Source organism: Doryrhamphus excisus, chromosome 1, assembly GCF_030265055.1.
Source record: "Doryrhamphus excisus isolate RoL2022-K1 chromosome 1, RoL_Dexc_1.0, whole genome shotgun sequence".
Classification (NCBI taxonomy): Eukaryota; Metazoa; Chordata; class Actinopteri; order Syngnathiformes; family Syngnathidae; genus Doryrhamphus; species Doryrhamphus excisus.
In genome coordinates, this window is record NC_080466.1 from 22,542,066 (window position 1) to 22,556,196 (window position 14,131).

The following is a 14,131-nucleotide window of genomic DNA, read 5'->3' on the forward strand; positions in this document are numbered from 1 at the left end:
GGCAGGCAGGGCCGGTGAGTGGTTAAGAAAACCACCAGATTTGGAAAGGAAATCTTCCAAATACTCTAATGTTACTGTAAATATAAAGCATATAAAGTGTATAGCTAATCACCACCAATGATCGATAATGTAAGAGGATCCATGAACAGACGGATACAGAATGATTGAATGAATATTTTGTGGTTGGCTACAGCCCCTTATTAGTCAACTACTGTATATGTGTTTGCCTAAATTCATTATCTTCGAGCATAAAAATGGCTAAATGAGGTAAAATACAAATATAAGGCATTCAGAAGAGGCATTCAAAGACCTTGTGATGATATGCTCACTAGTGTCAGTACATTGATGTTACATCGATGAGACAATAGCCACCCCAGAAAACACTGGAACAACAACTCAAGGTATTCTCCCAATGCAACGGGTCAGCCTATATTTTGCGTCTTATTCATGTTATATATGCCTTCATTTCTCTTATGATGTTCTCAGTTCCTAATTGTAGTAATTATAACAATGAGCAGGTGTCCCAATATTTTTGTCCAATACATTTCGTGCATCTTTTCATGCCTGAAGATAAGCGGATGGATTGGAAATTGCTACAACTCACAGCCTGGGCTCAGGTCAGGTGTGCTACCTGAAAGTCGTCTACAGTCGGAGCAGAACGCTGCGCTGTGCGGCGGCGGTGCCACTGGTGTAGCGTGTTTCTGGTCTCAGAGCTCAGCACCCTTGCTGCTTGCTCTTCCTGGAAGTTCTTAATGAGGGCCATGGCGCCGTAGGCACTGGTCAGGTAGTATCCCCCTAGGATAAAAGAGATTGCTAAGGATCACAGGTGAGCCAGAACCAACTCCAGATGACTTATATCAACGTCTTCACAGAATGTACCACTGTCAGATGAATCTAACATGAATCTAACACGTTTTTGGACTGTGAGAGTTCCCAGAGTAAATCCATGCAGTCCACGGGGGAACATACAAATTCTACAGAGAGGCCCATCTGAGATTTAAACCCAGAACCTCTTCCAACATTCAACAATACATCCATCCATTCATTTTCTACCGCTTATCGTCACGTGGGTCGTGGCCGTGCTGGAGCCTATCCCAGCTGTCTTTGGGCGAGAGGCGGGGTACACCCTGGACTGGTGGCCAGCCAATCACAGGGCACATATAGACAAACAACCATTCACACTCACATTCATACCTATGGACAATTTGGAGTGGCCAATTAACCTAGCATGTTTTTGGAATGTGGGAGGAAACCGGAGTACCCGGAGAAAACCCACGCATGCACGGGGAGAACATGCAAACTCCACACACAGAGATGGCCGAGGGTGGAATCGAACGCGGGTCTCCTAGCTGTGTGGCCCGCACTAACCACTCGTGCACCATGCAGCCCGAATGATATGCAGTATCTCCCAAATATTCACGTCTATTGTCTGCAAACATATCCTGCACATGCTCACCACCTGATTCAAATAGCCATGGGTGTCAAGGCATGTGAGTCAGCACTAGGGATCGACCCATATGGTTTTTTTTCGGGCAATGCTGTTAGAATAAAATGTAAATACAATTATTATAGTGTTCGTTATCACCCTTATATCTGTTAGCTTAGGGGCCATCCATAATTTTCAACATTTTCACAAGAGTACAAAGAGTACTCTTTTGAGCAACCCCCCCTAAAAAGAGTACAATCCCAAATGAAAAATGTTGATAGGTCCATGACCAACTGACCCAATACAGCCAGGAAATTGGAACATGTCCAATAGTGTTCTCTGGCTGTATTTTGGGACTCTGGTCAATCAGTCACTGCCCATCAACATTGTATTGAACACAAACAAGATAAAAAATTATATCAAATGCCTCTTTTTTGTATTTTTCTTTCAAGAAAATACAAATGTATTACAAATGTGGTCTTTTTGTATTGTTCTTTTTCTATCAAATGATACATGTAGAAAAGTCCTGATGCAACAACTGTTTTCCACAGGATTTTTTAAACAAGGGAATACTTCTTGTATACACACATGATTACTCAAGGAGCAGAAGAGTTGCCCCTGGTTTCCAAAAGCCTGAGGAGATAAAATCTTCTTTGAAATGATGGACACAACCCTTGAACTCAACTCTATGCGAAGTATGCAATAAAGATGCCACAACTGTTTTGAAAAGGCTTAACAATCACACCTATAGTCTAGTCAGTGTATCACAGGAAGTGAAAATCACATTGATTGTTACTGCACTGTCCACAAAGTCAAATTCACCACCACAGAGTCATTCAGAAAATGGCAATCACAGCCAGGTCCATGCCCAAATATAGAAAATAAACACAGAGCTCATGAATAGATTCAGGATGGTCGCTTTAGTTTTGATCTTCTCCATTTTCGCAACGGCACTTGGGAACAAATCCGCCCTTCTCGATTCCTTCGATTTGGAACCTTTCCAAGCCGCCTGGCCAGCCGCTACAGCGTCCTTCCGCTTTCTTTCCGAACGCACAAAGCAGTAAACATTGATGTATTGTTCGTATGCATTGCTCGGTGAGCGATGAATGGCAGTAATTCTCTTTTTGATGAACGAAAATAGGTCATCGAAATCACCGGGGTCGGCCATTGTCTGATTGTTGTATTGGAATGCGAAGCACGCAGAGCTACGTGGAGTATCGCATGGACTGGTACGCTCTCGCGCTAGCATACGACGACAGGGGACCAGGCGCTAAAATTTGACTGCGTCCCGCGGTTCGAACATACAGACATCGACATTTTCTGGTTTTCAAAAAAGCGTACGTTGATGTCTTAACCCCCTAACCCCCTCGTACGGTTTGTACGCTCGTGAAAATGTTGTAAATTATGGATGGCCCCTTAGACAATAGAAAAAGTATCTTGAGTGTTTTAAGGCAGGAACATTCCGTGACCCTGTGTTGTGGGGTCCTGTGTTGCTGGTAACACAAAGCTGCCCGGAGAATGCCTGTCTGTAAATCATGCGGCGGAAAAATATATTGGTGAATCCACGCGCGTATCGGCTAATACCGATTCAAGTAAAGAACGCAAATATCGGCCCGATATATCGGCCGGCCGATGTATCGGTCGATCCTTAATCTTAACACTCAAAAATTACAAGTAAACTTTGGCAGACATGCAACAACAGAGTCCAAAACAGGAAATTGACCACTGGCTCAGGAAGAAAAGCCCTTGTCCCTTGGACAAAAATGTTTATATGTCAACAGATAACTGATAAACCAATCTTGCCTAAAAATTTGTACAAGTGAGCCGCTATTTTGAGCTATGGTGTTACACATGTCTCAACAGGAGGGATGTGTCACATTATTAATACCCACTGTGCCACGTATGGATTTAATTCTTATTCAAAACACAATGCCCAGGGCTACTTGCGACCTAGGCGTGGCCAATTTCCAAAACCACAATATCCATTTCAAGTAATACACATGGACTTTATTGAGCTAAATAAAAGTGAAGGAAAACAGTACTGCCTTGTCATAATAGATGCATTTAGAAAATGGATAGAGTTGTTTCCAACTAAAACACCAGATGCCCTCACAGTGGCAAAAGCACTTTGCAAGGATATCATACCAAGGTATGGCATCCCTAAGATCATCTATTCTGATAATAGCAGTCAGTTTTTAAATCAACTTGTACAAAAATAGGAACAATGTTCCACATGGACTTAAAGATTAATTGCGCGTACTACCCCCAAAGTGTAGGACTGGTAGAAAGTATGAACGGCACATTAAAAAGTAGACTAAAAAAATGCATGGAAGAAACAAAGCGTCCATGGACACAATGTTTAGGTCTTGTTAAATTACATATAACCATAACGGCACCAAATGGTTTGAGTCCATATGAAACGTTGTTTGGTAAACCTTATAGGTTGCCACAGTTCAAAAACATGTGGGAGACGATGATGACGTTTCCACTTTGGCAGATTACATGAGGCTACTGCTACAAAGGCTTAAAGGTGTACAAACAGAACTGGAAGAAGACGACAACCAAGCATCACCAACAACATCTGTGAAACCAGGAGACTGGGTTTTGATTAAAAGTGTAAAAAGAAAACACTGGCACTCTCCCAAGTGGGAAGGGCCTTATCAAGTATGATTAACGACACCAGAAAGAAACACTTGGATGCATCAAACCCATTGTAAAGTAGTCATTGTTCGGGAGTCTGACAAGGAAGGTAAAGACGTCTGTAACGCAGGGACTTCAGAGTCTTGGACTCTGGGGCATCGTGCCGAGCAGTGAAGATTATAGCACATACCCTTGGCCAGAAAACTGAACAATGCATCCTGGTTCTAAGATCACTATTATAACAGGCTTGGTGTTCCTAATAGGTTGCAGTGTACTTGCATGGGAGCGCCTATCCGCAAACAAAAACAATAGCAACACGCTGAAAGTGAGTGACTGCAGTAAACCACCCACTGTAGAGTGTATTAGAGATGTAGATGCAACACAAGGCCAACAATACACAGGATACACAGAACCACATCTTTGTATTCATGCAAACCAAAATACCACCATAACCATCCCGTGGAGCTGATTGTATAATGAGTATGGACAATCCGCAACAGACTATGGAGTATGGACTATACAACTGGTACATAACCAAAAAATCACAATCTTGGAGTTCCCTGATTGGCGAACCAGACGAAGATTGGACAAAGTGGTCCACAGGGACAGCAGCCAAGTGGCGTAAAAATGTGACTACAACTAAAACAGCCACGGGTCTCTCCATAACCGTAGTGGAGGCCTAAACCCAGGTTACCTGATCCATAATTGCACAGAATGGTACATATTTCCCCAAGCGCCAGGAAGTGACCCCTTCTTCAGGATCACGATATGTGTCTATGCAAATGTAATCATAACAATGAACCCAATAATGAAGAGGAAAGGTATCACTATAGTAAAAACAGAAACAACTGTTGATGTTAAAATGTTAGTGGCTACAGGTTTTTCAGGAACATTCAACAACTGGTTGCTAACCATTGAACAAGCAGCAAAAAGTGCAGCAAACTATGTTAAAAACAGTAGTTGTGTTGCATGTATGACCATGACCCCACTTCTCCGGATTGTACCAGCACTGATCAATGCTACTTGCGTCCTTGAAGTAATGACAAAAATGTCCACACTGTCACCATCATGTTCAGAATATAACACTATATTCCCAGTAGTCAATAAGACAAAAAGGCCCCCACCATTCTCTGCTAAAGTAGCCCTAGCAAATTTCACCTGTGTACGGCTAAAAGGTACCGCAAAAAATGCAGGTCACGTTGAGTCCAAATATTGTATACATGTAATAAATGAAGATACCTACAACACAGCAGGAGGAAACACACCCCCTTCAACTAAGTACTCTAGAGCAGACGTGTGGTGGGGGTGCGGGGACGAATACCTCAATGACATCGTATATAATATGACCGGAACATGTGCAGTAGTGACATTACTGATTCCAGATAAACATCACCTCCCGAACTACTTCCAAACGAAAAGGGAAGTTCCAGCCCCTGACTGGATGATGCAAGACAATCCCACTTACATCGATGCCATCGCCGTGCCACGAGGGGTACCAGACGAGTACAAACTAGTAAATCAGGTTGCATCGGGTTTTGAAAGTATTATCCCATGGATAACAATTAACACAAATGTAGATGGGATTAACTACCTCCACTATGACATACAGAAGTTTGGGAACAACACCAAGGCCGGACTCACAGCAATTGGATAACAACTCCATGCCACGTCACTCATGGCCTTCCAGAATCACATCGCCTTGGATGGACTGCTGGCACATCAGAAAGGAGTGTACGCCATGTTTGGCGACCATAATGCATGTCCATCCCCAACAATACAGATTCCACAGGAATGCTGTTGCGTGCAATTTCTGGTTTAAAGGTGCTAAACACCAAGATGAAGGAACACTCTGGTGTTGACACTGAGATGTTTGGTGACTTGCGGAGAGCATTTTGGGGACAATGGTCTCCTTACGTGATGTCTGTGCTTACTGCACTCGCTGTTGCCCTTCTTTTGTGTGCCTTATGTGGATGTTGTTGTATCCCTATCCTGAAGGTCGGGATCACACGGATTCAGCCATGGCACCAATGTCAACAAAGGTAAATGAAATGTACCCCCTACTGGTGACAAGTGGCAGCGATGACAGTGACGACTCAGCCATCATGGACATGCCCCTGACTTGTTTCCTGACCAAGACAAGTAGTTTGACTCAGACAACAAGAACACTTCCGTTTAGGTGTAAGCACATTTTCTGATATAGATGACCTGCTAGGTGAAAGGCGAGAGGAGAGCCTAGGAGCGACTGCAAACAGATAAAGGTGTGATAAACAGGAGGGAAATGTTAGAATAAAATGTAAATACAATTACTATAGTGCTGGCTAATGTTGGAATAAAATGTAAATCCAATTATTATAGTGTTTGTTATCACCCTTATATCCGTTTGCTTTAGACAATAGAAAAAGTGTCTTGAGTGTTTTCAGGCAGGAACATTCTGTGACCCTGACCAGTAACTCCCAGCACCACTAATCTTGGAGGTGCCTGGGAGCACCAGCAGTGACCTTGAAGATGTTCCTGGTCATCATACAAAAATGTGCCAAGATAAGAACACATGCACAAAAAGTAATTACTCTCACACACACACACACACACACACACCTAAAGACCTAAAGACACCTAAAGAAAATAAAAAGAGAGGAGAATGAATGGCATATTGAGAGTGGAGCGGCATGTCACTGGGTATGTTGTTTCATTCTCCTCGCTGCGAGAAAACTTTGAATTTTGTTGTCTGTCTCTAAATAAGTGTTTTTACAAGTGTCACAGGAGTTTGAACCTGACAGATGCCGATACCGATTTTTTTCCATCACCCTTAGCCAATGGCCGATTTTGCTTGGGCCGATACTGCTTTTGCTGCCTCAATTTACATGAAAAAAATGACAATGATAACAAATATTACAGGTCTCAAGTTTAAACAAATATTTAATGAAATGTAAACACTGAACACAGTAGGATTCAGCTTTCCTAAACACATATTTAAACGGCATTATCAACTTTAAATGGAATAAATATGAATGAATTGCTAACGTTGACGTTAACGCGGTGTTGGTAACAGCTGTACATATTAGCCTCCAACTACACCAACACCTCCCTAATTCCAACGGTAGGCACTTTTAAAGATGAAGCATTCAGCAGCATTCCCGGTTTTCAGACCCACAAACTAAACTATATTTTCAAGCACGTATATTGCATGCACTTGGCGTTCATGTTTCCTATTTCAAAGCAGGTGGCAATATTTCAACTAAGTGTTCAACTTAACTGTTAGAGGCTAATTAAAAGTTGAAAACGTACTGTTTTCAGTACACCACATACACCACTGTTGCAGTGTGGGAAGGGTACCGCGACTGCATGTGTTGCAATACACTGCTGCCTGGCGGATGCCTGTCTGTAAACCATGCAGCAGAAAAATACATCGGAGAACCCACGCGAGTATCGGTCGATACCGATTCAAGTAAAGAACGCAAATATCGGCCCGATATATCGGCCGGCCGATGTATCGGCCGATTCTTAGTCTGCACTTTATCGTCTCTGTCCCTGACCAGTTGCTATGTTGTCGCTATACTTAGCAGCCAATCAGACCTCTCCAGATGGATACCCTTTTTCAAAAACTCTGACATCAAATTACAAGAAGCCTTTGCACCCTTCCAAAAGACCTCCCTGGTGGCTACGTTTTGTTATTCCATCCATCCATTTTCTACACCGCATGTCCTCACTAAGGTCGTCTATCCCAGCTGTCTTGGGGTACACCCTGGACTGGTGGCCAGCCAATCACAGGGCACATATAGACAAACAACCATTCACACTCACATTCATACCTATGGACAATTTATAGGCTGAAATTATCCTCGCATGGATATTTTTGCAATGTGGGAGGAGTACCCAGAGAGAACCCACGCACGCACATGGAACATGGAGAGCATGCTAACTCCACAGATACCTACATATTCCAATGGATATGAGCCCGTTTTGTTATTGACATGGGTTAAAAATTACAACAGACCAACAACAAAAAGAAGTGACATTTGTAACTACTAAACAATTTGTTGTTTTTTTTCACTCACTTTTTAACACATCTCCACCACAAATCCATCATAGTCCTGTGGGAAACACTGAAATGTTGCTGCATAAACTATTGCTACATTCTGTAATTTCCCTCCCTAATTAAAAATGATGACAACACAGCAAATTAGCAAACTATTTTGATGAAAAGTCAACATTTTATAAAGATATGAAAAAAATGTCATTATTTGTCTAAAGGTGGAGAAGGTGTAGAAAGGTCTGCTTCTTCCTACTCCTTTCTTGTGCAAATGTAACCATATGATGTCTTATTCAACATGTTTGTTATGGCAATTGTCGCTTTGTTTCTTTCTAAACTACGAACGCTGCTTCTATTACACCATGTTTCACACGTTTTGATTGTATCTTATTTTCCACCTAACGTATTGAGGTTTGTGGGAGAATAAAAGGCAAACACGTTGGCGGAAGGGATCGGCCTTTCTCCTCTGAACCTGGTCCAGCCCATTCACATCCAACTGATTTGGAATTTCCTCCCTTTCATGGACTCTTTGCCCAAGCTCTCAAACTGAAATAGTAAAACATAGTCTGTTGTATTCATTTCATAACAGGTGAACAGACATCTACTGTAGATCTACTAGGGGTGTCCCAAGATTTTGTGTCACAAGATCCCTGTTTCTCGCCTCCAAACAGGCAGGAAGACTGCTGACTGTGTGCATTGGTTCAGCACCTAGACGCGTCACAGAACGACTGTGTTCCATAAAAACTGCGTTCGAACAGAGCAAGACTTCTTGTGAGTCAAAGTGCCAGCATGCTGCTATTGTTCAGTACTACTTCAGGTACTAAAATAAAATAAAATTACCTGGCAGTAGATGATCATGATACATTTCAATATCAAGAAATGATGGGTTTATTACAATATTCCGCTATGATAGTGATCAGACATGAAATGACACCAGGATGGCAAAGAGAGTTAAAGGTAATTGGGCTATCATGCTAGGTGTCAGCATGCTAATGGTAGCATGTTATCTATTATGCTATGTTTGCAGTTTTTGCTATTTTCATGGGCAGACACATACACGTATAAATATTTACCATTATCATGCTTGCTAGACAATATTATCATACTAGCATTTATTTTTTCATGAGTAGACAATTGAATGAACACTATCACGATAGGTGTTACCATGCTAACATTAGCATTGTAGCACTTTTAGCCATTTTCGTAGGTAGACTGCTAGGTGTTAGCATGTTAGCATTGCTAGAACGCCAAAATGAGAATAGTGGTGTTTTTTTTTTTGCAATTTTCATGAATATGAACTTAAGCAGACACTTAGCGCTATCATGCTAACATGATTATACTAATATTTTGGAATTTTCAGAGGTAGGCAAACACTTAACAATGCAAAGCATGGTAGCATTGTTAGCATTCTTTAAAGCATTCAAAACCTTCCATGCTATGTTTTCATGGTCAAGGAATCTAACTATGTAAAAAATAAAATAAATGTAGCACTAATATTTATGTGTAAATCACAATATGGGGAAAACTCTGGCTCTTGGCAGAGGCCTGCGATCCCCGAATGCTTTTCGAGTTATTATATACAGCATGATTTTCCCCTGCATAAACATGCATGTAGTATATATATATATATATATATATATATATATATATATATATATATATATATATATATATATAATAACAGAGTTAAACATTAATCGTGTGTTCACTGTTATGTATTTTAAAAAGCCCTGGTTTATTGAAAGCAGTAGTGCTGAGAACTTGAAAGCAAAGTACCTTCTCCTTGAAGCAGATATGGATCCAGCAGCTCCATCATGTATTGGATGTCCGCGTCCAGCTGAGGCATGTCACACTGCGCCACCACGTAGGTCAACATGGGCAGGAAGTCATCAGCACCGTACATCCTTCCTGGAAGGAAGGAGACAGTCGGCACAGAATAAAGTATGTGTGGTGGGAACACGGGTCAGGAGAGGAGCAACAGACTTGACGCTCTGAAGCTGAAAGTAAATACAGTTGAGTTACAAGTTGATTTTCGCAACAAAAAGCTCTCCATACCCGAGTTGTCCTGCATGATGGTGTAGATGAGCTTGCACACGCGTAACAGCAGTGACACCTTTTTCTCAGGTGAGTACATCTTCCTCATGGTAAGGAACTTATGGCAAATCCTTTTAATAGCCACGGGGTCAGGGGGCACGGCACCATCCACGCCCAGCTCCTGGGGCCTCTTGGTCTTTGCCAGAGCCAGGTTCTCCTTCATCTGCTGCCATTCTCCACTGTTCACCTGAGGAGTACAAACAATGCTGCATCACAGACTTGAAATCACAGACAACAAAAGATTCAGTTGCTCAGTCCGTAATTTTCACTGACTCACAAATGCTCAACGAATACCCGAGTTTCATAGACTCATTAACTGATGAAGACTGAAGACTCGGGTTTCACTGACTCACAGCTGTTGACAAAGACTTGAGTTTCACTCACTCAAGGTTTGACAATGACTTGAGTTTTGCTGACTCACGGGTGCTCTATGGGGAATCGAGTTTCAATGACGCAGAAGTGATTGCTGAAACCTCAGGATTCACTGACTCATGTGTTTGACAAAGACTTGAGTCGCACTGACTTTCTGGTGGACAATGATTTCAGTTTCACTGACTAATGGATGCTCTATGAGGACTCAAGTTTGAATGACTCAGAACTCGGGTTTCACTGACCCACATGTGGTGGACAAAGGCAAGAGTTTCACTGACTCACAAGTAGACTTCAATTTCACTGACTCACGGGTGCTCGATAGGGACTCATGTTTCATGGAGTCACGAGTACTAGCTGAAGCCTTGGATTTCACAGACTCGATGAATACTGCAGCACGGGTGCTCGATGAAGGCTGAAGTTTCACAGACTTGTGGTTTGACAAAGACTAAAGTTTCACCGGATCATGGGTTTGAGTTTAAATGAGTGACTATTACTCAACAGAGACTCGAAACCAGGGTTTCACTAACTGACTCATACTGGACAAAGACTCGAGGTTCAATGACTTGCAAGTACTCACTGAAGACTTGAGTTTCACTGACTCATGAGTCCTCGACATTGACTAGACTCTCACTGACGAAGACTCCAGTTTCACAGACTCACAGCTGCTAGACAAAGACTTACTACTACAGCGAGAGACTATAAGCACTCGAGTCAGTAAATCTGCACTGATGTCAATTGTGAGCAATTTATGATGTCATTAATAGTGTAGTATTGCTAAAATTGCAATGAGACTACCTTAGGAAGATTAACTACACACTGATATCCTGAAAGGAAGGTCTTTTAAGTTGAAAGCCTTTTCAATTACCCTTCTGTCCTATTTCTATTTGCCTTTGACGGTCTCATTATACCGCAAGGGTAATCCTTTTCATCTCTCACCTGGAAGTCATGTAACGCCACATCAATGACACTTTTCAGAGGCTTCAACACACACTTGTGCATGGACTTTTCCAGCACTTGATCTGTTGAATAGAGAGCAAAACACACATGCTTTGTTATTTTATGTGCATGTTCATTACAGTTGGGAATATGATGTATTAACATTTGTGCAGTGTATGTTCCTAATGTTGGCTGGAGGCCATTCTACTGTCTGAATAAGGTACTTGTGTTAGAATGGACGGAGAACAACAAGGCACAATAGCACTAATGTGACATGTTGGTTATTTGGCAAGCAGCAAATGAACTGAATCCAGTGTGAGTAGGTGTGAGGTATAGCTGCAGCCATTGTCTAGGCCTGACCGACATGTTATTGTGTAGTAAGTAATAGACACAAATCCAACTTTGGTTCATCAACTTCAAGCTTCCATAATACAACGGACAGATAGCATTTAAAAGCTAGCTTTGTTTGATTCAATGTTTAATCTGTGTTTTAAATGATTTTCCATTTATTCATAAATGACACTTTGACTTACAATTTGGTCCATTGTTTGAACATATTGCCTCCTGTCCTTTTGTGACTGGGAGCATGGTAAACAAGCTCAGCTTCACTTCTGTTTTCCTTTGCACCAGTTCTGTGGGTTTGGATCGTGGCGCCAGGCAGCCTGGCACATACTTTGAATGTACTTGTATGTCAGGGGCGTCACTAGGTTCTGAGGACAGGCGGGGCTTAGCCCCCTGGAGATGCACAGGATATGAATGAATGTAGTAGACATTCCAAAAAAACAAATAACGAACAAGAACCGGGATATAACTTTCCCACTTTTGGACAGATTTAGTAGAGATACTCAATTGTTTTAGGCCACCATTAAATTTACACAAGTACACACAATCTACACTGCAAAACCGCTGCTCTAGCTCTGCAACCATTCTGTCCAGTGGTCAGTGATCAATTATATAATAATCATTATTATATTATTCATTAGCCTATTAGTATTACTATCAGTAATTCTTCTTCTTCTGATTATTACTAGTAGTAGTAGTAGTAGTAGTAGTATGTTAGTATTAGCCTGCTTGCTTGCTTATTAGCCTGCTTTTACTCTATTATATGAAATTTGTCAGAGATTTTTTTGCAAAAAAAAATCTATAAAAAAAATCTATAAAAAATATAAAATTATTTAGGGGGACTTAAGAACATTATAGATGAACATTTTACAAATACACAATGCTTTTTTTCCATTCATGTTGATAATCACTATGGATTCCTCAAATGAATCAAGTTGTGAAGTCCCTGTTTACATGCACTAATTCTGTCCTTGGCCATACGCTGAACGCTAAAAGGTGCCTATGCTCTTAGAGCGTGGGTTACATAAAAAAATGGCATCTTAGCAGCCTGTTACCAATCGATAACAGCTAACATCCGTGAAGGCGCTTCAAAATGTTGAGTGATCGGCGCTTTTTTTTTAAAGTAGTGCATATCTCTGTTGTGAAGGAACTTCCAGTCACATAATGTAGGTATGTTAATCCAATCCTTACAAGGTCTTGTGAAAGTCCTTTAAAAGCCTTGTGAAGTGAAGTAAAGTTTGTAAATGAGCTATTTTCCGCCGGACGTCATGGACAACCTTTATTTCAATAATGTCTGCCTTAAAAAATGATCCTCTGATCTTAGCAACATGGTGAAAGCCTACGGTAACAAGTGCAGGCTAAGAATAGAAGTCACTGGACATGGCACGCTGGGATGACTGTAACTTAACACCAACTTTGAGGCACATTAACATGGAACACTCGAAGTCGTTGCAATCCCACGATAACGGCAGGCCAGGACCCAAACATGGGCAGAAGGGTTTACTTCCTAAATGATAGTGACACCATAGAGAGAAGTGAAGACAGAGTGAATCACTGTCACAAGCATGACGCCTTCACAACCACAATACCAGTGGTTCTCAATTGAGTCGGTTGCGAGACCCACCGTCACCCCTCCATGAAATTGTGACATTTCTCAGATATGCTTATTTATTTAAATATTTATGGTAATGGTAATAGTTTTATTTCATATTTCATGAACATGCATCAGATTACAATTGAGTGCATCACATAATCAGTTCCCAGTTCCTCATGTCCAAAAGGAGTAGGAAGAAGCAAAGCTTATTAAATCCTACCCCTCCATCTGGTACTTTTACAATCAGTAACTGTTATATTTGTTCACTTCCTGCTTTCCTAATATAGTTTAAGTTTTTTTATTTGTTTGTTTGTTTGTTTGTTTTTGTCACATACCAAAGTACGAGGTGATATGACCATACAATGACATAATGGGTACCATAGTGCGTGTCAATATAGTGATATATATAGCACATCATGACTGGTTCAAGACTCTTCATCCTTGTATTTAGCAAACATCAACTGTTTGTATTGTTTCTTGAATTGGCTCATCGTTGTGCATTGCTTGACTTCCTTACTCAATCCATTCCATAGTTTGATTCCACATACTGAAAGGCTTTTTAATGTAGCCCTAGCATATAAGTGTTTCAAATGTAGTTATTCTCTGAGATTGTAGTAGAGTATTGGATGACATTTTTAGGTAATTGCTTATTATTAGCCTTATGCAGCTGTTTAAAGATTAACTATATCAGCAATCT

At 41.2% G+C, this 14,131-nt stretch overlaps 1 protein-coding gene across 3 annotated transcripts in view; it reads right to left on the bottom strand.

The window, feature by feature from the left end:
- The window catches only part of LOC131136562 (ras and Rab interactor 2-like), a 56,431-nt gene that overhangs the window by 3,433 nt on the left and 38,867 nt on the right, over positions 1-14,131 (bottom strand). For 2 of the 3 annotated variants that reach the window (XM_058083577.1, XM_058083556.1), the window contains 4 exons: positions 11,499-11,581; positions 10,152-10,377; positions 9,873-10,004; positions 632-795 (listed from right to left, as the gene is read on the bottom strand). In XM_058083577.1, the coding sequence (XP_057939560.1) occupies positions 632-795; positions 9,873-10,004; positions 10,152-10,377; positions 11,499-11,581 (605 nt within the window). Of the gene's footprint in view, positions 1-604; positions 796-9,872; positions 10,005-10,151; positions 10,378-11,498; positions 11,582-14,131 lie in introns of all 3 variants that reach the window. The other variant, XM_058083566.1, reaches the window with a different exon arrangement.